The sequence below is a fragment of the Aspergillus pseudotamarii genome, assembly GCF_009193445.1.
Source record: "Aspergillus pseudotamarii strain CBS 117625 unplaced genomic scaffold BDV38scaffold_28, whole genome shotgun sequence".
Lineage (NCBI taxonomy): Eukaryota > Fungi > Ascomycota > Eurotiomycetes > Eurotiales > Aspergillaceae > Aspergillus > Aspergillus pseudotamarii.
This window is the reverse complement of record NW_022475042.1, coordinates 79596-101761: the sequence shown is the minus strand read 5'-3', so window position 1 is coordinate 101761 and position 22166 is coordinate 79596. Positions and strand designations below refer to the sequence as shown.

Below are 22166 nucleotides of genomic sequence, written 5' to 3'. Positions count from 1 at the left end.
GATGCCTAGAAACTAATGCATAGCCTCAGTCAGGACCACGAGGCTGAAGGGGTGGACAGGGCTTTGGACTTGCTTGAGAAACCAAGTGATCTGTCCCAGAGTTGAGAGTGATGGATTGCGGGTTTTGTGAAGAGGCCTACGGTTTATTTATCTTAGGCCATGGGCAGAATCCGGGCGACGGTTTCAGACTATTGTCCTCGAATGAATAGTGTTCCGGGTAGCTCACGTTTGCTAATGCGGTCAATTTATTTATGGTAAAAGGATAATGCTGTCACCATAAATCTTGCACACGAAGGTGAGGATTTAATTGAATGACTGATTGATCTGGTTTGCATCTATTTTATACAACAAAGGAATCACAAATTGCGTATTTTCTGTTTTTATACCAACACCTACGTCAAAGACATTATGCAAATAACTTTAAAACGTTGGTAGGAGATAGATCTCTATATTCGAAACCTAGTACGGTTCCCTCTAAGCCTCACAGTCGGATCAACCAAACCGAATCGCTCACGGAAAAGGATCCACACTTACCTACGGTTAAATATTAAATCGGTTAAATGCCACCAACTTGCACAAAATCGGCCCACAGCGCCCCGAGGTCCCCAAATGCGGGGATTCCAGTCCAGGCTTCAGAAATAAACATAAATATCCATATGCCACCCAGGTCCATAATCCCCTCACCCACTTAATACATTTGTATACTCGCCAAAATGTCCATGACCGTAGCCGAATGCACGCAAACCCGGGACGGCTTCCCGCGGCCGTTCCCCAATACCCCGGCCAATGTCCTGGAGCAGTTCAAGTTGAACGGCAAGGTTGTGGTTGTTACGGGCGCGGCGGATGGTATTGGACTCGCTGTTTCTGAGGCTATGGCTGAGGCTGGGGCTAATGTTGCTTTGTGGTATAATTCGTGAGTTCTTTCTAGATTCTGTGTTCTGCGGTTGGGGGTCAGGGGTAGACTTTGATTGCTGATGGTTGGGTAGAAATGATGCCGCTATTAAGAGGGGTGAGGAGTTGGCGAGGGATCATGGTGTTAAAACTGTTGCTTATAAGGTTGATAGTAAGTTGTGTATCTTTCTTGGGTGGTTTATTGCTAAGATCGATGGGCAGTATCGAACCCCGAGGAGGTCCAGAAGGCTGTAGCGGATGTTGTGAGGGACTTTGAGAAGATTGATGTCTTCGTTGCTAATGCCGGTGAGTTGGATTCCTGGAAGCCATGTTGAGAATATCACTGACGGTAAGGAGGTATGGCTATTTCCAAACCAATCCTGGAACAAACACTGGATGAATACAGGAAGCAGATGTCTGTCAACGGTATGTATATCCTAATCGTCCCAAGATTCCCATCGACTATATACTAAGTATACATTTAGTGGACGGTGTAGTCTCCTGCGCAAAGTACGCAGGCGAAGTATTCCAACGTCAAGGCTCAGGGAACTTGATCATCACGTCAAGTATGAGCGCACATATTGTGAACGTGCCAACGGATCAACCCGTCTACAATGGATCCAAGGCCTTTGTCACCCAATTTGGTAAATCCCTTGCTCGCGAATGGCGAGACTTTGCCCGTGTGAACATTGTCTCGCCGGGTTTCTTTGATACGAAAATGGGTGCAAGTCCGCTTGCTGTAAATGAGGCATACCGAATGGCTGTGCTTGGAAGGCAGGGCCACGTGAAGGAAATCAAGGGTCTCTATCTATATCTGGCTAGTGATGCGTCGACGTATATGACTGGAAGTGATGTGTTGATTGATGGTGGGTATGTGCTTCCCTGACTACTGGTTGATTCGCTGTTAGGTGTGTAGGTTAGGCGATGACTTTAAATGAAATACTTCAATCTCGTTCTATAAGGAAATATCAAGCCAAAATTTATGGAAAAGTGCACCTCCTTGCCCATTCTCTGTGCGGTCTGCATCAGGATACTACCTCACCCAAGTTTTCATGACAGGATTCCGGCACCCAATTCACTGAATGCCCTGAATAAAGGGTCAAGATGGGGAATCGTAGCTTGGACAATTTCCGCCGTCGTTAGGATTGTTTGCAGGACAGGCACAAGATCTGCGGCGATCGAATCATCTCTCTCATTTTTCGGGGCAAACTGAAAAATCCCACTGGGATCCCACTTTTCTTTGATCCGACGGACTTTATCACGGTTGTCGCCATAATATGCCTCACGATGACTATCTGTGACACAGAGGTCCCGGTCCGGGAAATTCAGGAAACCGGCCTTGCCTTCAATTGAGTACGTCATCAGGTCCGTTTTGAAGTTCTTACAGACCTCCTCCATCTCGTCCCGAAGCCATTTCTCGTCCCATTGAAGCATTATGTATGCGATACGCGTGGCGTCGCGCCAAGGGAAAGCTGTTTTATTTTCTTTCCCGATCCGGCTGGCTTCCTGTCCGGTATGGATAAACGTCACTTGCAACAAAGCTGATTCTCCATGGAATTTATGCCTGAAAGCAGCCATATGTTTGTTGATAGACTCAATGATCTTTGCATAATTACTTCCTGTTTCGAAAACGAAGGATGCGTAGATTGAATACGCCTTGTTAGAGGGGATCGCTTTCCTGGTCTCCTCGGACCACTGGGATACCAGAGTCTCGTGCAGAAAACGTGATGAATCTTCGGCAATTGCTCGACGCTTGAGACTTTCTGCCAGGCAGTTCTTCATTTTTTGGATCTTGTTTTGACTAACTGTCAAAGCGGTACTTTCAGCATCTCCATGAAGATGTCTATTGATTTCGTCTCGGAATGCCTCCTTCTTCCCATCGTAATAGGTCAGAAACCGAACACCAAGATCACCCTTCCCATCCTTCAGATCACAGAACCAGCTGGTGTCGATAGTCATGCTATCACTCCAATCGGCTGCATAAAAGCTTTTCATTACCTCCTTGACCTCGTCAGCTTTCTCTTCGGCTGAGGGATACCAGGTGTATCTCCCGGCCACCACCTTGGGGCTGTCTAATTCGTGGAGAGACATCTTCATCTGGATCACGACACCAAAATTATTCGCACCAGCTCCACAGAGAGCCCAGAACAGCTTCTCTTCTTCGGACTCCTGATCGCTCTTCTTGTCCTTAGTCACGGTTATCAGCTCCCCTGTTCCGGTAACCAGGGTAGCCTCCAGTAGGCTATCACATCCCATTCCAAACTTCCGGGTAAATGGACCTAACCCCCGCCCAACACAAACCCACTTACTCCGACTGTCGGACACCGTCCACCATTGACCACCCATCCATTGACCTTTTCGATCACCAACTGCCGATACGCGTGAGCCCACAGCGCCCCACCCTGCATGGTGATGGTTGGAGTGCCAGAGTCATGCTGGAGATCAACATCATTCATCCGGGAGAGATCCATAAGAATGCCATCATTGGTAGTGGAGAGTCCTGCATATGAATGCCCGCCATTCTTGACGGTGACGGGTGTTTTGTGCTTATAAGCATATTTGACCACCTCTTCTACGTGCACTGGTTGCTCGGGCTTCACGACACACGTGGGGCGGCTGAAGCGGTAAAGGAGGTTGGCGACATCGACCGAAACTTCGTATTCCAGTTCGCCGGACTTGTAGACGGGAATCTGGGTTCCAAGAACCTTCTTCTCTTTCAGGTCTTTGTAGATGTTTCTGTCTGGCATTGTGGGGCCTCTATGGTAAAGTGGAATGATAGGAGTAATAATCTCTTGTTGAAGATGCTCTTTTTCCAAATGGTTCGTTGAGATTCAAGATACAGAAGTGCACGATTAACACAGAACCCGTTGGGCCTTTTATGTTTTTTTGAAGGTTCTATCCCATGGAATCATTTCCCTTAGAACTCTTCGGCATGATTCCCAAGTTCGGAATCTGCTTACAATCCATCAAGGGATATAGTCGAGATCATCAGTTAATCCTACTAGAGACACGTCACCATGCACATAGCTACCTTGTATGGCTTTAGAGAGTCATGGAAAAGGCACCACAAGGCCAGTTGTTCTGCATGAAAGGAGAAGTAGTGAGATTGTCTCCGCTCTTCCAAATGTCTCTCTACGTCATGACATCTGATCTCTCCTTGTGATTGAATAGTGAGAACTGGCTATAAAGTAACATGCAGCTGTGTCAAGCTGAGAAGGTCTCCTTGTTGGCAGCTCCTATGCGACGCTTGTCCAGAAGGCTCGCATGTGGCCTTCTTCTATTGGCCCCTTTCCTAGATACTATACAGTTGCAGCATACGAGGAATAATAATATCAAATCAAGTATCTCATGACTAGTAATGGATGCATCTAATAATGAGGCCAGGAGGGGCTCAGTCAATGGGATACAGCCATGGAGTTAGATCTGCACGGGCCGGCCTAGGTGGGTCTGCCGATCGACTGGGGCTTCGAAAGTATGTACTAAGGCTAAGTATGCAGAGATTGGAAGATTCTGGACGACAATGTGTCCAACATCATATTGCCAGTATGCTTCCTTGGTCATCATTAGACATGAGGATGATCCTATCAGCTGAGGGCTTCCGTCTTGTCCATCGCCAAGAACACCACTGGAAAGGATATTCAAAGCTCATGATACGAAGAAGGCAGTACCCAACGCATGATGCAACAGCATCGAATAATTCGTTCAGCAAGGTGGGGGTTGCATGCATCGGGACTCTGTGCACATATCCGTATCCGTCCCGCCAAATAGGCCACACCACGTCGGCTTTCGTAGCCCCACCGACGGCGATCAAGGCTGTTTATTCCGATAGAATAGAATAGGGGAGAACCAGTAATTGTAGTGCAGCCTCATTTGATTCTTGACATTCTGAGTTATACATTCCTCATTGGTGTCAGCTCCAAAAAGTACGTTCTGCATTATCCAACCATCGCTTTTCCTGGGATTTCCGAAGGTAACTGTAGATCAATATTGCTCCCCGCTGGGATATTGAACCTTTCTTATCCAGGTGGATTTCTTTATGGTCATAGTCTTGGCATGCGATGCAGTGATATGCCTTCATGGGACCTCCCTTTTCCAATAGACACAGTCCATTTGTTAACGATGTCCATTCTGCAGGTTGCTATATATGTAAACAGTGGTGGATGGTCGGATTGAAAACGAACGCTTCGAGTAGTGGTTTGTCTGGTAGCAATTGTAGCAAAGTTATGGAGAATTTCGGAGAAAGCGTGGATTAGAAGGTACTAATGAACTTTGTCCATGGATTTCAATTTGAAGATCACCTTTCTTATATAGTGCTTGCTGATGCCAGGTTTGATTAATTACATCAATAACCGCAAATACGCCTTCAGAGACTGGGAGACACTTCGCAAGTCCTTTTCATCCACAGCTAGATATACCTGTACCGTCGCTACATAGATAGCATAGATAGAGTGTTGGGTGCAGCTTACTCCGGCCTTTTAGACAAGGCTTGAACAAATCGACGAGGTAGCCAAATATAGAAGCCAGTCAGTAGGTATAGGAGACGCCCAGTGTGGGGATGTTCCTCAAGACTTGAAGCAGCGAATCCTGAAGGGTCGAGAGAAACCATGATGAAGATAATCCATGCATTCGCGGATTACATAATATATTCTGGCTTTGAGACTGTTCACAGCACTAAACCTGTGAATTATGATCAATAGCTTTGTGCCTGTTCGGTAGTTGAACTAGTGTATATAGCCTTCGGCTCACTGTCTACCGATGAGGGACGAAACCCCTCGGAGGAGAACGGACCGCCTGGCAAGCAGAATGGCGGGGCAAAGCATTTTTGGATTCCCGCAATGGTTAGCTCCGACCCCGACATTGATCTATAATAAAGTACATTAGATAGCAGCTATACACTGACCTGTACATTTTCATTCTTTCTCATTGCAATTCAAGTGCACGTCTGCAGCTTCGACTCGCGCAATGACAGCCCCGAAGGATATATCAAGTCGCGATGAGCTCACTAAACGAGCGGTTCCCAGCATGGTATTGAGTGACGGCAGCCCTTCATCCATGACCCCACCACCTGCAACAAACACCGAGAGCGACCCCAATATAGCGGCACAGAAGAGGTTTACAGTGCAAGGAAATGCAGTTGTTACTGGCGGTGCCGGTACGTTGGGACTGCAGTCGTGTAATGCGCTACTCGAACACGGCTTAAACGGCCTGATGATTATGGACATGGACCCGACCATTTCCCAGAAAGAAATCGAACAGCTACGAGTCAAATTCCCGAAAGCAAAAATTGCTACGCTAAAAGTCGACGTCACCGATGAGGTCGCCGTGGAATCAGCCTTCGAGGAGACTACTAAAGTACTGGGATCAGTGGATGCGCTGCTCTGTTTCGTTGGTGTTGTCGGATGTATCGACTCATTGGAGATGCCTATCCCGCAGTGGCGAAAGATTATGGACATCAACACCACAGGCTCTTTTATCTGCGCACAAGCTGCTGCTAAGCGGATGGTGGCTCAAGGGACGGGCGGCTCTATCACCTTTGTGGCATCTATCTCCGGCCATCGTGTAAACTTCCCGCAACCTCAGGCTGCATACAATGTCAGCAAAGCGGCGATTCTAATGCTGAAGAGTTGTCTTGCAGCGGAGTGGGCTCGGTATGGCATCCGGACGAACAGTGTTAGCCCGGGGTATATGGATACGATTCTCAATGCAGGTGATGGGATTGCCGAACACCGCCGGATTTGGGCCGAACGCAACCCTACTGGAAGAATGGGCAGTCCATCTGAGTTGACCGGCGCCATTGTATTACTGGCGAGCACTGCCGGTACATATATGAATGGTGCTGATATCGTTGTTGATGGGGGACAGATTGTATTCTGATGTGAATTACATTACCTTGGCTTACGCACATATTAGAATCACTACTGCCTCATAAGAAAAGATCATTTCTGCCATAAAATGAAACAAAACTGTTGATACATTATGGCCCTCTATTGACTTAATATTATCTCATTGTGAATAGGGCAAGATGCTCCTGCCTATCTCACTGTCCTATACTGCATCTCATTAGGTGGCCCTAATGTTAACTCCTTTTGGCATAGAAAATAGTCTTAATTTTCACCTTAAAAGCCGACTGAAGCCAATTTCCCTTCTCTCTCTTATCTCTCCTTTAATTCCTAGTGGCTGTTGAACATATCGGTACACAGCCCTCCGATACTCCAAAAATGGTCCCAATAATATCTCACTCTCCGAGCAGCAAATCGACCAGCTCCACAGTGATAACAAAGACGGATGCATCTCCTCTTACCCCTCGTTGGAATACGAGAGATAATACCCGAGCGGCCAGGAAAGGCCGAACCTTCGGGCGGCAGTCAGCCGATCGTCAGTCAACCAAGGAAGCTTTCAGGTGGGGTCGAGTGGATCATAGCATAGTAGGCTTTCTATAAAAGTCTTGCCTATGACACTCAGACAACTGGATAAAGTATAGGAAAAGCTATCCAATACGCACTCCCAAGTGGCTAAGAATATCCAAAATGAATGCAGACGCCAGGAATCCATCATGCCTTCTCTACGGGCCCCTAGATGCGCGATTCGAGGATCGCCCGATGCCTGTTCTTGATGATCCGCATGATGTTATTGTTCAGATTGCTTATACAGGCGTCTGTGGGAGTGATGTAAGCAGTCTACCCTAGTATCATTTATCCTATATGTGGTATGTCTATAGTTGTTGAGGAGAATGTTCACTAAATCACCCAAAAGGTCCACTTCTGGCTCCATGGCGGCATCCGAACTTACGTCTCGGAAGCCCAGCCCTTGACTATGGGCCACGAAGCATCAGGTATAATCCACAAAGTAGGCTCAGGAGTCGCTACTCTTGCTCCGGGCGACAGAGTCGCCATCGAACCCGGATACCCGTGTCGTCACTGTGCGCGCTGCAAAATTGGTCGTTATAACCTCTGTCCTGGGATGAAGTTCGCCGCTGATCCGCCATTCACTCATGGTACTCTTACGAAGTATTTCAAGTTACCTGCGGATTTCTGCTATAAGATTCCGGATAATATAAATCTGTCTGATGCGGTGCTCATGGAACCTTTGGCGGTAGCTATCCATGCGGTTAGACTGGCGGATATCAAGTTAGGAAACCGGGTGATTGTTTTTGGGGCGGGGACTGTTGGACTGTTTTGCGCTGCTGTTGCGAGGGAGTTTGGGGCTTCGGTGGTTCTTTCGGTAGATGTGTTGGAGAATAGACTTCGGTTTGCGAGGGAGTTTATTGGATCGGTTGGACGAACTGCTATGCCTGACCTGTCACTTAGTCCGGAGGAGAATGCAGAACAATTGGTACAAACCCAAGGGCTTGGTGAAGGGGCGGATATTGTCATTGATGCATCTGGGGCAGAGGCTTCTGTGCAGACAGGGGTGTTTTCTTTACGGGTGGGCGGGACTTATGTGCAGGCCGGGATGGGAAAACGCAAGATTGAATTTCCGATATCGGAGATGTGCGAGAGGGAGATAGTAGCTAAAGGTTGTTTCCGATATGGAGCTGGAGACTTTGATCTGGGGATTCACCTTGTGGGTTCAGGGCGGATACAGCTGGCGGAGTTGGTGACCAAGATCTTCCCGTTTGAGCGTGCTACTGAAGCTTGGGAAACGGCTAAGCGTGGTGAGGGTACTAAGACCTTGATTGAGGGGCCAAAGGTGTAGATAGAATGTATTAAGGCCTGTGTTGGTGTTTGTATGGCCTCAACGGCGGGAGGCTAATGGTCTACATTACTACTGTACGTGGTGAGCACCACCACGGTACCTGAACCTGTCGTGACGAACATGAGCATGATCTGAATAAGAAATCCGATTTAATTTTCACTACAACCTGTAGAATCCTCCATTCGCAACCTCGGGATTATATTATCAAGAGAAGGCATGATGTGAGAGAAGACTAGGAAAGCCCTTCGTTACACATGATAATCTTTCTTTAGAAGTGCCATTAATCTTCCTCATTGTGCATGTCACAGGCAGGATCCAGGCGCAGCTCACAAATCAGCGATTATTCTAAAGGTTTGACTGTAAATAAAGTATCCGCCAAGCTGTCCAGGGGTGGGTTGCAAGAGGAAGGTCGATGCAAACACCAATGTCTTGTCATAATGCTTGTTGGCCTATTGTTGTCAGGACCATGCATTGCTTATAATCCGGATAAGCACAAGGGGTGACTTACGGAAATGCGTCCAGTAACAGCCACAAGCACTCCCGACTGAGGAGCTGGTGTGGCGTCTGTGGTAGTGACCACGGTTTGCACAGCCTCGAACTCGGGTCTCTACACACAGAGTGATGAATAAGACAGGGATTGCTTGTTATAAATTCCCTTGGGGATATGACACTCACATTGCAGGCTGTCATGATATTTTCTGCGCCTTGGTGTGGCTGACCCTCCCAGACTAACATGGACTCCGCACGCTGTTAGACCGTCAGTTTTCTATATTGTTGCCTGTACTGCAGCTATTGGCAGTGTGATTCTTGGATTAGAATATACATATAAATTGGCCAGGCTAGTCCTGTCATTGTCGAATGCGGCATAGTAGTGTTTGACAAAGCTACCTAGGCGGAGTTAGCAATCACTGACCGAGCAAATATAGGGACGTGACAGTCATTGGAAGAGAAGGCCGAAGGAGTATATACTGGAAATTGATTGATAATCCGTCATTGTTGCGACTCACTAGGTAGGTCATATTAGCAACGCTCGGTTGTTTTATAACTGGGCTAGTGGCACACGAAATTGTCAAAACTTACAAGAGATAGGCACCAATTCAACAGGGGGTTGAGTATGAAAAGATGTCGGATGGCCAGCTGGGGGGACATACAAACCCCTTAAATCAAAGCAGTGGTATACCCCTCCTCACGTAATTCTCTGAAAGGGAGTTTGCGACGCATGAAGTTGCAGAATGGCCCTGTAAAGACTAATTACCAACGTCAATCTCATTGGCCCACATTAACATTTAGGTCTAAACAACCTGGGACACGTTCTTCGGTGGGTCGATGGGTTTGAAGATCCTTCCGTGTCCAGACTAGCGAGATCGTTAGGTAGCATTGTCCCTCTCTCAGTCGGAGTGAACGAGATCAGGCATCTCCACGTCTGAGTGGATACACCGAGTAGCGGTGTAGGCACGATAGTTTTCCCATCTCACAAAAGGATGAGACGAGAAGCGCCGATATGGTTGCTTGCAATGTCGTATTGTTTTGAATTACTAATATGTTATCGTTCCACTCGTTGAATTGACGATGATGATAAGTTATATCTAACTAAGAGAGCGAACTGGTTGCAGAGGGCTTTCAACGAAGCCCTGAATATCACAGATAATTTCCAGAGCATGTCTGTTGTGGCGCAATACAGCCTCAATATTATCATGAAAAAAGTCCAATGAAGAAAATAGATGACGTTAATATAATTCAACCCTGCGCTGCCAAAGTCACAGGTGACAACACACAATTATGGTATCATGCTAATCCTGCGATAGACCAAGTTTGATTAAATGGTGAAATTATTCATAACCCAAAATTACGGCCAAGGACATATCTATCCCGGACAATAGCCAAGCGGAGAATTAGTCAATGAATCAAGGTTACTATTGACAGTTTACGAAGGAAAGTGCATTGGAGTTGAATTTTAAAAGGTCTAAGTGTGATTTACCTTAATGTTGATGTGTCTCCGGTGAAGCTATAATAGGGAAATACTAGCCTGGTTAAGAGCATATACTGGGGAGATCTAGACACTAAATGCTACGACTAAATCAGACCGTCACTCCTAAAGTCTTCTCCATACCACCAAAGGCCACCGAATCCAACCGCTGTACTGACCGATCCTGCGTGAAACTATGAAATTTGCGCAGGAACCATTCATCCGCCGTCGTGTTCTTCCCGTCATTTCCAATGAAGACAGCGTCGTCTGCAGCTCGTAAAAAGTACGCTGTCGAGTACCGATCATAAGGTTGGGCACCAAGTTCATCAGTAAGCGGTAAAACACGGTGCAATGCTGATCGGAATCGCTCGCCTGACAGGAACCGTAAAGTGTCCCCAACATTGACAACGCCGTGGCCTTCGCGTGTATGTACCCATTCCCACTCGCCCGTTGTCGGCGACAGCACCTGCAGCCCCGGCTGTTGTGTGAACAGCAGAGTCAATGTGCCTGCGTCTGTATGAATGTTCTGACCCAGGCCTTGGGATCCTGCAGGCTTCGGTGGGTGGTGCAAGAAATACAGAGCTGATCGCGACTGCTTGTCATCGAGATGGGTGTTGAGGAAACTTTGGATCTTCCCATCATTCGATGTTGCATCTGCCAATGCGGAGAGAATTGTCTTCGTCACAAGATGTGCGCCGAAGTGCAAATCATCAAATGTCAGGAGACTTTGTCTGACCACTTCTGGCAGCGGATCGCGCGAGAGCTGGGCATCGCGTGAGAGCTAGAGGTACAGGCATATGTCAGTGGGGGTATAATCAAACAAGATCATACATGTACGTACGCGGAGAGACTCATAGCCATCCCTCTGGCCTTCCTTGACTCCAGATTGCTGTCCGACGGGCTTGTACCCATGGGCATCAGAGAGAGTGACCGTCTTTGCTTTCTCTTCGTTGGGCTTCTTGAACCATTCCTCAACGATACCGTTGCACACATTCAAGGAGCGGATAAGCTGGCCATCTTTCCATCCTCTCAGATCCAAGTAGAAGAATCCATCGTGGGTCGCAATCTGCACCATTCGAGAGATTTCCTCTGCATCCCTATAGGCCAGTTTGGCAAAGTCAATTGTCTGCAACTTGGCCACGGGAGACAGTGCTTCTTGTAACATATTGAAGATAATAAAGAGCAGGCTCGTAAAGATGTTGGTATCTGTTCTTGGTGTAAAACTTTTGCAACCAGAGGTTTATATAGATCTTTCATGCCGGGCCATTATGAAAAGTGCTTGGCGTATATTATCTTACAAGAATGTTAGTTACATTGGCTGTAGAATTCCTCGCGGCACATTCCGAAACCAAATCACACCATTGTGCTGTCGGATTCCTCATATGCAAGCTCTTTCATACCTTGAATGGGCTGCCAAGCGGCCCAGGAGGCGACCCGCGCTCCATGCGGTACATATATGCATTATCTCCTCTGGAAGGAGAAGATGGACGGGTGGATACTAGGAACCCTGTCTCAGCTGAAAGAAAAGTAAGGATACACCTCGGCCACGTAAGTAGAGTTGCATTCCCGATTGCAACAAAAATGGTTAGTTGCAAAGGAATATGAACAGGGATCATTGAAGATTAGATTAATAATCAGACTCCATATTAAGACATATCCCTTTGTTCTCCTGGCACGGTGTTCGTTCGGCCACAACCTTTTCTATGAAATACTCAAGCTGAATTTTATAACTAGACCCAACATATTATTCTCTCCTTTTGGCTGATAAGTCTACTTGACAGCGTAGCACCATGGTGCAGCTCACAGCACAATCATTCGATCGATCAACTACCTCTCACCCACCAGATGGTGGGAGGTCGGCTTGGATATTCCTCGCCTCGGTCTCCGTCATGCTCCAGCTGACGTGGGGTATGCCCAGTTTTGATCACATCCAGACTTGATCGATGCAGGCTAACAGGTACCCCTGCCAGGCTTCACAATCTCATTTGGTGCTTTTCGTGAATATTACTTTTACGGGTCGGCTTTCTCCGGTAACCAGGTGATTGCTGTGATTGGAGTTGTTAGTACGGTATGTGTTCCTGATGACGCGGCTAAGAGATGCATGCGCATGTCAGGTTCCTGTCTAAGGTTTCATAGGGTGTGATCCAACTCCTCTGCCCCTTTCTAGTGCACATCCTGGGCGGAAGAGCTCAGCTGCGTAAACCGCTGCTATGCATCGGCTCAGCCATTGTGGTGGCCGCCTCGATTGGGGCGGGATTCTCCCACACCCCCGTCCAACTAATCATGACCCAAGGAGTCCTCTACGGTCTGGGTAGTGGTCTCGTCTTTGCTCCCAACATGAGCCTGATAGATGAATGGTTCATCAGGCGGCGTAGTCTCGCCTACGGCATCTACTTTGCATGTTCAAGTATCGCTGCTGCCATTATCCCTCCGGTGATGCGAGTCCTTCTGGCAAAGTACTCAGCCAAAGCCACATTGATTGGCTGGGGTATATTTGTTGCTGTTGTGCTGAGTATAGCCCTGATCGGCGTGCGGCCTCGCCTGCCGTCGTCATCCCGGTCTGCGGAGAACGAAAAAGAAAATCCTCTCTCTGGACAATTTTCATATGGATTTCTACGAAAGCCTCTGTTCTGGCTAGTTCTATTATCCAATGTCTTACAAGCACTGTCCCAATACTTGCCTTCCGTCTACATACCGTCTTATGCAACAGCCGTAATTGGTGCTTCCTCGGCAAGTGCATCGGCTCTCCTCGCCATTTACAATATCGCATCCGCCATCTGTCAGCCCTTCTTAGGCTTACTCGCGTAATTTGACCCCCCAAAAAAAGGATTCCTAGTTGCGTTACTGATTTTGGAATAGTGATAAGCGAGGGATTCTGTATCCGCTGCTGCTCAGTACTTTGGTCCCAGCCATTGCTGTTTTGTGTATCTGGGGATTTGCGACGAAATACGGCCTACTTGCACTTGTCTGCATCTTATTCGGCGGTCTTTCCGGGGGCTATGTTGTGCTACGGAACCGCTTTGCAACAACTATCGTTGGAAACAGTGATCGCCCGAATGAAGAGCTGATTGTATCAGGCCTGATCATGTTCTTCAGGGGAGGCGCCACAATCGCATCTGGCTTTGTGGCGACAGCAGTCTCCTCTGCGGGTGAAGATCGGGGTCTGCACAAAGGGAGTTATGGTGCCGGCCAATGGCTTCCATTAATTCTTACTGTTGGAATTCTCACTGGAGTCTCTTGCATTGGTGCGCTAGGATTCCTGCGGGAAGACAAGCAAGGGAGGAGTGTGGAAAACAGCAGAGAGCAAGCCCATGGAAATTTGTAAGAAGCTTACGGGCATTTGCATAATGGTTCGGAGTGACTGCACTTGCACGGAATCTCCGAAAGGATAGTTTGCGCCTCGGCTGCAACATGCAAGAACTTTCTATTATTTCATTTTTCCTCCTTCGATGGGAAAGATATGTTAGGGCTCAGCTTATACAGGATACCAACCTCCAGTGACACTTCAGCAACGCTGCGAGCTATATACATAAGTGGAAGGGTTACTTCAATCGTTTGACCGGGTCAGTCCGCATGTTTATTATTATTGTATTGCTCTTAAAACAGCTCTCTTTGACTAGCGCGTAGACAATATCCAAAGTTCTTAGTAGCACCCGGTTTAATTTGATTGAATTAGCAATCTAGGATATACAAAGAGAATCGCCGAAGTTCGGCATCTGCCAGGAGCGGGGCTTGCTGGCTTGTACCTATGCGGCATCATTCCGGATGGTATAGTTCATTCCCTCAAGAGTATTATTACACTAAGTTAGCGAGTTATATCGCCGGGGCGCCAACACGGGATGGGCTGGATGTGACATTATTGGTTCGCTTTTATTCCATTCAATACTTTAGATATCACACGCCTATATTGCACATTTATTATGGCGAGCTCTCTTGTGATGCAAACTAGTCTATGGCATCTCGGCGCATAGTCTGTTCTCAAATTCGCGTTGGCCGCGCTATACGCAACCAGCAGCCAGCCTAGTCGTTGATCTGGTTGGGGGTGTTATGGCGACATACGTCTGACAGTTTGACATCCTTGGAGGGACATTAAACTAGCTAGCATGAGTGCATTTACAATACATGCCTGGCGCTTTCTTCAGGTCTAGCAGAGGCGAGCCAAGAAGATGACGAATTATCCCTGACGTCCCCATGCCCTATATTGCATTCAAATATGACCCTCTCGTCTCGTCAGTGACAAGAGTTGAAGGTACGTCTATTTAGCATGCGGGGCCTGTCCCGGATGTTGTGTAAGAACAGGTTGCCATGGTAGCACAATTTATACAGGCGCTAAGGTACAGGTATCTAGCTAGTAAAAAAAGAAAAAAAGAGAAATAAGAGAGCCCAGATAATGATCGTATCATATCAGTATCTGCAAGTTTGTTCCGTAGTGGTATCGTCGCGGTCGATCATTTATCTATCCCTTACCTGGTATAGTTTGCCCTATGACAGTTTCATTGCATTTGATTATGATCTACAATACAACAATCAAGGTCTAGTGATAGGAGATGCTACGTTACACACGCAATTGTATTACTAAATGGCGAAGGTCCCCTGTATCACATGCAGAAAGACGTGCATATATCTCGTGCAAGGATCTTGTTCCTGTCCCGCTTGTGCAGGCCAAGAACGATGAGAATTTCGGCATACTTGCATGCCAGGCGTCATCAGCAGCTAAGAAACTAGGGCATGGTTCCAGACTCTGCTCCAAGTTAATGTGGCTAAGCTGATCTCTAGACCTTTGGAAGAATGTTACAATCAGAGCAAGGATGGATTATGATCATCCAGCGAGCCTTTGCTGGAGCTGAGCAGTTGATGACGCATCGAGGACTTCTCCATCCCGACACCAAATGACACCATCGGCTGAAGATCTGCAACACTCCGTACTTTCGAAGACCCAGCCTTGGTCTTGATTGTACGTTGAGGAATGAACCGGGTTTCTTTGGCATTTCGTACAGATATGGGCAAATACATAAAGCCATGAAAAGTGCAGTGCTACCCAGTATGTCCATCACCAACAAGTATCGCACTCTTTACACATTGTGACTATCGAATTTCAACAAGAAGTACACGGAGTCATGGGTGTTCACATAACAGACAATAGCCCTCCTTTTCCCAACCCCGGTGTCGTGCCGAGGGTTGCCAATCTCCATACCGTCAAGTTCGCGCCTCTTCTGGATCGTAACGAGACGGAGTTGGCCAAACTTGTCGAGGCTTGTGAAAAGGATGGGTTTTTCTACCTCGATCTATGTGATAAGGGAGCTGAGCGGTTGTTTCAAAATCTAGAGGAGGTTTCGGATCTGGTCAAAAAATGGATGACACAGCCTCGAGAGCAGAAATGCCGAACTGTCACAAGTATGTTATATGGACATGTTGCCATCCATCCCCATGTGAATCCCCTAGCCTTCGGCCAGGCTAGCTTAACCTAATGCTAACGGACGGTTCGTAGCTTCCTTGTCCCACGGGTACAAGCCAACAGGTGTCCAATCCGGAGCAGTTGAGTCCCGAAAGGACGGGTTCGAAGTCCTCAAAGTCGGCCGCCAAGAGCTGCTCGGCCGCTGGGCTCTGCAGGATGTTGTGCTTGAAAACCTGAAGCTCTTTGATGACTTCATGGCCATGTCGCACTTCATCCTCAAAACCTTGCTAGAGCACCTATCCGATGTTCTGGGGTTCAACGAACCAGAGACTCGTCTAGAAAGATGGCACCAAGACCATATAGCCTCGAAGTCGACCTTGTATTTCCTCAACTATCCCGAAGAGGTCAAGATCAAAGAGAACGGGTCAGGGCAGAACATGCACACGGACATCGGCACGTTAACCCTGCTGTTCGCCCCCCAATGGGGTCTCCAAGTCCCAGGAGAAACCACCAAGGAGTGGCTGTGGGTTAAACCGAAGCCGGGACACGCTATCATTAATGTCGCAGATACCCTTCGGTTTCTCTCGCGCGGACGATTCCGTTCCGCCTTGCATCGCGTATTGCCTATCGATGGACAGGTTGGGGATCGGTTTTCCATATCATACTTCTTGCGCGCAAACAATAACACAGAATTTATGGCCAGCGATGGATCGAATTCGAGTGCGAGAGATTGGTATTTCAAAAAGTATGCTACTTATGAGAAACCGCATGATGAGCAGAAAAGGGAGCCAGTCCTTACTGGTGGGATGAGGGAGCTGATCGGTGTGTAACCTCTGGAGAAGCAGTCCACAGGGGGAGGCGATGGTAGTTTTGTTGTGGAAGAGAAGACCTGAAGATGAACACTACGGATGGATCTTCATTTTCGTGCCACAAGTGAAAGTAGTTCAGGAGGAAGCTTCTATCGCTGGGGTGGTATATCTCATGTTTTTTATACAAGATTTAGACTAGGAAGTCAATCTACGACTATAACCTTTGTATCTCATCTTTACACTCGATATTCCGCATGCCTACACATATACTCTAACCAGGGGACCGTGCCATACGAGAATATAAGTTGTTTCATCTGTGATGATAAGAATATGCATCGTAACGTGTCCATCGACAATCTCACGTGGCCCTACGTCATGGGCCGCACCACCGACGTCACAACCCCGATGGAGTAATCTAGTTTTATATCAAGCCCTATACATACTCATCTAGATTGTCAAAATCCACTTCATATCGTTCTCTTTTGGAATACTGCGGCTTTAATCTTTCAAGTGCAACGGCCATACTTCTACCATATCAATTACAAAACATACACCATGAACTCACCCAACCCCAACTCTCAACCTCAGGAAGCGGAAGAAAAGAAACACCAACAGTCTTACTATGACTGGCTTCGTGAACAGTACAATATCCAATACGAGAAATGGTATCCCTGGATCGAAGATCAGTACCTGAAGTGGTTTGGGAAGGGCGATAACAAAGCTTCCTATGTTACTAAGGGTAACTACACCGTGTATTTGTGCATGCATTTATCTTTTGACAGCTTAGCTAAGTAATATCATCTGTATATAGACACTCTCAACAACACCAAGGCCAGCGGATTGGAACAGGTTGATCAACTACAAGACGACGTACATAATCTAGTTGGAAATCAACTCGGCGATAATGGATTGCTTTCGCCTGTTGGCAAGATGGTTTCTAAAGAGGGAATTAATCGAGGTGAGAGAAAGGGGAAGGATGAAGAGGGGAGATATGGATTTGGGGGTTTGGGGATTGCAGGGAAATGATCCACGGTTATAGGATAATGAACGGTGAAAGAGGAATTGTATGATATTACTATGGGTGGTATATCGTTGTTTCGTTTCGGTTTAGTTTATCGGACTACTCGATGTTGTTACAGTAGCTATATTCATTCATGATACGTTCTTTATTCAGAGGCCGGTTACATGATACAAGGCGTCTACGTTAATGCCTTAAACAAATGAAGACTTCTGCTCGGTGGAAATTGCATTGTTGCATTGCATTGTCTTTCGTGTTTATGAGTTGGCGATTGTAGGAACATGATCGGAAAGCTACATGGATTTCGGGTCTTGTATATCTATGGCAGTGAGATCTCGTATACCTGACCCTCCATACTCGAAATCTCCTCGGTATATGCACTCCCATTAACACTAAACAGTCGTCCATCCTGCACACGTATCACCAGCTTCCCTCTAGCTCTAGCGGTTACTCTCGCCCAGGTCAACTTGCCATGAGACCATTCCATATCAACCACAAAGTTCCCCCTCGCCACCAACCCAGACACCTTCCCATTTGTTACAGCAGACGGTAAAGCCGGCAACAAATGCACCACCCCAGCATGACTCTGCAGCAGCATCTCAGCAACGCCCGCCGTGAACCCAAAGTTACCATCAATCTGAAAGGCTGACCCAGGGCCCGAGTCTGTATTCCACAAATTCGCACTCGGATACGTCTTCAGAAAGACCTGCGTGTGGTTCCACGCGGCGTCTCCATCGAACGAGCGAGAGTAAAGACTTATAGTCCACGCTCGCGACCAACCCGTACTACCGCTGCCATGGGCGATACGGTGGTCCAGCAGGACTTTCGCCGCGGCGGCTAATGTTGAGTTTACGAGGGGTGTCATCTGTGAGCCTGGGAAGAGGCCGAAGATAGGACTCATGTGTCGATGGCCTGGTTCTGTTTCGTCGTATTCGTGCCGCCATTCGAGGATTTGTCCGTAGGATCCAATTTGAGGGTGTTTAATACGTGGTAAAGAGGATGCGGCTCTGGCGGTGTCTGTGTTGTTGATACCGACGATATTGCCGGTTTCTATGATAGAATGGAAGAGGTCTGATAGGAGTGTGTTGTCCATCGTCGGAGCGATGTCGATGCCCTCCTCTTTACCGCTTTCGCTCATATCATTGGGTACGGCGAACGCATTTTCCGGCGAAGATGAAGGTCCTGTGCTCAGATACCCGTTGAAGGGGAATAAATAGCAGTGGTAGAATTGAGCAGCAGACTGCAAGAGCGGCCATATACGTTCTTTCAGGAGAGTTGTGTCCTGCGTGAAACGGTAATATTCCATTAGATTCGCCGATAGCCAAGCACCCCCCATCGGCCACATTGTCCACTTCGTTCCGTTATTCACTGGGACAGCGTCTCCCCAGAGGTCCGTGTTGTGATGTAAAACATAGCCTCCATTATCGCAGTGGTACATACGCCGTGCGATATCTTGGCCACGGGGCTTCACGGTTTCGAGGAGAGATATCAACGGCCCTAACGTCTCTGCCAAGTTCGTCACGCCGGCGGGCCAGTAGTTCATCTCCAGGTTAATATTAACCGTGTAGCGCCCTCCCCATGCAGGCTCGTAGTCCTCATTCCAGAGCCCTTGGAGATTAGGAGGTAACGGCGAAGTGCCAGTCTCGCGTGATGATGCGATAAGAGAATACCGACCGAACTGGAACATGAGGGTCACTAGTTCGGGGTCCGCGTCAGGGTCGGTCTTGTATCTTTCAAGCCGGACATCAGTGGGCAAATCACTTGCCGCACGAGACGACCCCAAATCGAGATGCACTCGGCCTGCGAGGGCTTCATGATCAGCCGTGGCCGACTGTTTGATGGCAGAAAAACCGGCCCACACGGCTGCATCTAGCTTGCGCTGTATTTCGGCCTCCCATGCTTCCTGACCTTCGAAACGATAGGACGTTTCGGCATCAATGAAGATGTCCACAATCGTTGCGTTCTTGACTATGACCGAAGTCTCGTTGCACGACACACGCCCTTGTATGGTTAGTGGGAACCCGTAATAAGTCACGAAGTACTCACCTCCATGAGCGACAATACGAGCCCCTGCCGAAAAGTTGATCGCATCTGACTCGGCCGACGAGGCGCGCAATTTGAGTGATCCAGTGTCATTTCCCACGGTCGCTACATTCTCTGCGACGTAGCGACCGCGAGAAAGCGAAGCAGCGACATTTAACCGACCAGCGTCGCTAGCACTAAGCCTAGCGGCAATCACTCCCGCTGGATGGCTTGCGACGTACTCCCGCCTACTTAATATTAGCCTGGATTGACCCTACCCCAAATAGTCGGACATACCGGAATTGAACACCATGATACTCATAGTTCACGACCGCACGGCCTTTGAGCAAATCCAACGAGCGGGTATAGTTCTCTACATGCGAATCCTCATGGCCGAAGTCCAGCACCAACGAACCAAGCGGATGATAAGCCCGTGGCTCATCAGGACTGCCAACCATTCTCGCCAACGTCATCTGTCCAGCTGTTGTGACGTTCCCTTGTTTAAGCATAGACCTGACGGGGTCTAGAGCGCTGTATGCGTCCGGGTTAACGCGGTCCATGAACTGGCCGCTCCATATGGAGTTCTCATTCAGGGTTATATTTTCTACGGTCGAACCCCATACTGCTGCACCAAGTCGGCCATTTCCTAGTGGTAGTGCTGAGGTGAAGTTGTTCGCCGGCGAGGTGTACCATGTGAAGCGGGATGGATCGAAGCGGGCGTGGACAATGGTGGCCCAAACAGCTAACTGTAGAAGGGGAAAGAGTAACATCTTTTCCGAGTCTGTCTACGCGCGAGCTGAATACTTGCAACCGTGGGAGAAGAGTCATTATAAATTGCGACCGGTAGTTGTGGCAAGATGCATGCATCAATTGATTGATTGTTCGTGGTAATTCCACGAATCAGCGAGCTGGGGGATTGTGCACCTGCATGGAAATAGATTAAACCCATTTAATAGTGCCCAGGCCAATTACTGTTGATATCATTTTAGCCGGTTAAATAGATGCTGTGCTCTTCATCTTGGTGTTGTGTGAAAATTCCAATATGCACCAACGCTTTGCGTGGTGGATTGCTGTAAACGTGGGCTATCATAACTCAGTTTCTATTGTATATTGGTCCTGCTTGGATACGTATCACTTTCTCTGTATGCGTGAAACGTTGTTGTATGAGTGCTGAGAAAGTCTCAAACGTCGATATCCAATGATTCTATCGGATATCTTACCGTCAACATTGTGCCTTGTTGGCCGCTGACATCCTCTAACGATGCCATCCACTCACGCTGGTTTGTATCCTCATTGAGAGTCGAGACTGTGCCTATTTACAGCGTGAAGGGCTCCAAAGAGTGTCACAAATTCACTGCAGACCCAGCAACTATTACAAAATGTAGTATAAGGAAGACCCGTATCTCAGATAGCGGAAAGATCGCAACTCGGTGATTTCGATGTGTGCCCGCTATTTCCCATACGGATCGATAAGGGAGAAGAGAGCTTAAAAGTCGGGATAAGATAAAGTCACGTGTCAATGACGAGACTCACTATCCTAATTCAGAAGTCCGCGCCGGATCTCGTGCGTTCCAATATCAATAAGTTTATGGATTAGGTATGAGTATACTGAGATTTTATCTAGTGCAGGAGAGATGTCTGGCATAATTGTTGGTTGTGGGTTGTGCTATAAATACGACACTTACATCCATCTACCTCTCCGCCCCACTTCTCCACAATATATATTTGTATAAGCTGGAGGCAGCATTTCTCTGGGGTTAGTGAAGGAGCGAATCAGCAGCAAGGGGAGATGAGGTGTTACCTACTACTAGTAGTAGTGCTACTACTACTAGTACTAAGGCTCAGAGGCAACCTTGCATGTCAGCTGAGTCAATGATGTGCACATATATCACATGACTGAAAACACAAGACACACTGTCTTGCTCAGGATTTAGAACTTTGTTTTAGAGGTAGATACGAATATCAAAGTAATGGAATATGCTGTTGGAGAGAAGTGGTGATTCTAAAGATACGTAATGCTAAGGTTCGTTCTCTGGTGGGGTTTACTGTGAGATGATGGAGTTGTACGCTCGCTCGCACGGCTGGAGAGGACGTAGTAGCGTTGATCATGACGCGATGACATGGTGTGGTGGTCAAAATACTGGCAGTGCATACATCCAAGAGTTCTTAGCACATAGTAAACCTTGGGACGTTTTGTTTCTATCGTTCGTGTCTGTTAGGATTAGCAGTCTTTGTACTATCAAAGTTGTCTATGTAGGGCTTCGAATACTCTTCGATATGCTATTTCGGGTAATTATGATTCCTTACAATGGGTTTCTCATTCATTAGCAACCTGAGTATTATTCTTGGTGTAACTTAAGGCTTCCACAC

General features: G+C 47.6%; 9 protein-coding genes across 9 annotated transcripts; 6 read left to right on the top strand and 3 right to left on the bottom strand.

The window, feature by feature from the left end:
• Positions 1–713: 713 nt before the first annotated feature.
• BDV38DRAFT_293031 (uncharacterized protein) lies at positions 714–1777 on the top strand (the record flags this gene model as incomplete). Its single annotated transcript, XM_032062151.1, has 5 exons — positions 714–913; positions 987–1063; positions 1114–1197; positions 1249–1317; positions 1377–1777. 5 exons carry the CDS (start codon positions 714–716, stop codon positions 1775–1777), a joined length of 831 nt encoding a protein of 276 aa, XP_031913337.1.
• Positions 1778–1941: 164 nt separating this feature from the next.
• On the bottom strand, positions 1942–3741 carry BDV38DRAFT_293029 (uncharacterized protein; the record flags this gene model as incomplete). The annotated part of the gene is made up of 2 exons (XM_032062150.1): positions 3201–3741; positions 1942–3153 (listed from the first exon to the last, which is right to left on the bottom strand). Exons 1-2 carry the CDS (start codon positions 3636–3638, stop codon positions 1942–1944), a joined length of 1650 nt encoding a protein of 549 aa, XP_031913336.1. The 5' UTR covers positions 3639–3741.
• A 2084-nt stretch (positions 3742–5825) lies between these two features.
• Positions 5826–6765, top strand: BDV38DRAFT_293027 (oxidoreductase, short chain dehydrogenase/reductase family; the record flags this gene model as incomplete). Its single annotated transcript, XM_032062149.1, has 1 exon — positions 5826–6765. The coding sequence occupies exon 1, from the start codon at positions 5854–5856 to the stop codon at positions 6763–6765; it is 912 nt and encodes a 303-aa protein (XP_031913335.1). The 5' UTR covers positions 5826–5853.
• Positions 6766–7418: 653 nt separating this feature from the next.
• On the top strand, positions 7419–8675 carry BDV38DRAFT_293024 (NAD(P)-dependent alcohol dehydrogenase; the record flags this gene model as incomplete). The annotated part of the gene is made up of 2 exons (XM_032062148.1): positions 7419–7559; positions 7645–8675. 2 exons carry the CDS (start codon positions 7419–7421, stop codon positions 8584–8586), a joined length of 1083 nt encoding a protein of 360 aa, XP_031913334.1. The 3' UTR covers positions 8587–8675.
• A 237-nt stretch (positions 8676–8912) lies between these two features.
• On the bottom strand, positions 8913–11717 carry BDV38DRAFT_283111 (uncharacterized protein; the record flags this gene model as incomplete). The annotated part of the gene is made up of 6 exons (XM_032059967.1): positions 8913–9035; positions 9095–9193; positions 9262–9333; positions 9410–9474; positions 10697–11333; positions 11394–11717. The coding sequence occupies 6 exons, from the start codon at positions 11715–11717 to the stop codon at positions 8913–8915; spliced, it is 1320 nt and encodes a 439-aa protein (XP_031913333.1).
• A 625-nt stretch (positions 11718–12342) lies between these two features.
• BDV38DRAFT_283110 (major facilitator superfamily domain-containing protein) lies at positions 12343–13877 on the top strand (the record flags this gene model as incomplete). The annotated part of the gene is made up of 4 exons (XM_032059966.1): positions 12343–12460; positions 12523–12620; positions 12689–13356; positions 13412–13877. 4 exons carry the CDS (start codon positions 12343–12345, stop codon positions 13875–13877), a joined length of 1350 nt encoding a protein of 449 aa, XP_031913332.1.
• A 1792-nt stretch (positions 13878–15669) lies between these two features.
• Positions 15670–16777, top strand: BDV38DRAFT_293023 (uncharacterized protein; the record flags this gene model as incomplete). The annotated part of the gene is made up of 2 exons (XM_032062147.1): positions 15670–15946; positions 16041–16777. 2 exons carry the CDS (start codon positions 15670–15672, stop codon positions 16775–16777), a joined length of 1014 nt encoding a protein of 337 aa, XP_031913331.1.
• Positions 16778–17237: 460 nt separating this feature from the next.
• Positions 17238–17873, top strand: BDV38DRAFT_246997 (uncharacterized protein). The gene is made up of 2 exons (XM_032054615.1): positions 17238–17495; positions 17568–17873. Exons 1-2 carry the CDS (start codon positions 17312–17314, stop codon positions 17780–17782), a joined length of 399 nt encoding a protein of 132 aa, XP_031913330.1. The 5' UTR covers positions 17238–17311; the 3' UTR covers positions 17783–17873.
• A 220-nt stretch (positions 17874–18093) lies between these two features.
• On the bottom strand, positions 18094–20566 carry BDV38DRAFT_283107 (glycoside hydrolase family 95 protein; the record flags this gene model as incomplete). Its single annotated transcript, XM_032059965.1, has 3 exons — positions 18094–19775; positions 19821–20044; positions 20094–20566. 3 exons carry the CDS (start codon positions 20564–20566, stop codon positions 18094–18096), a joined length of 2379 nt encoding a protein of 792 aa, XP_031913329.1.
• Between the last annotated feature and the right edge of the window lie 1600 nt (positions 20567–22166).

Excerpts from the sequence above, each read along its gene's own strand:
- BDV38DRAFT_246997 (XM_032054615.1), top strand. The coding sequence starts at position 17,312 with ATGAACTCACCCAACCCCAACTCTCAACCTCAGGAAGCGGAAGAAAAG. Across the intron at positions 17,496-17,567 it reads AGCTTCCTATGTTACTAAGG|ACACTCTCAACAACACCAAG; the intron begins GTAACTACACCG and ends ATCTGTATATAG.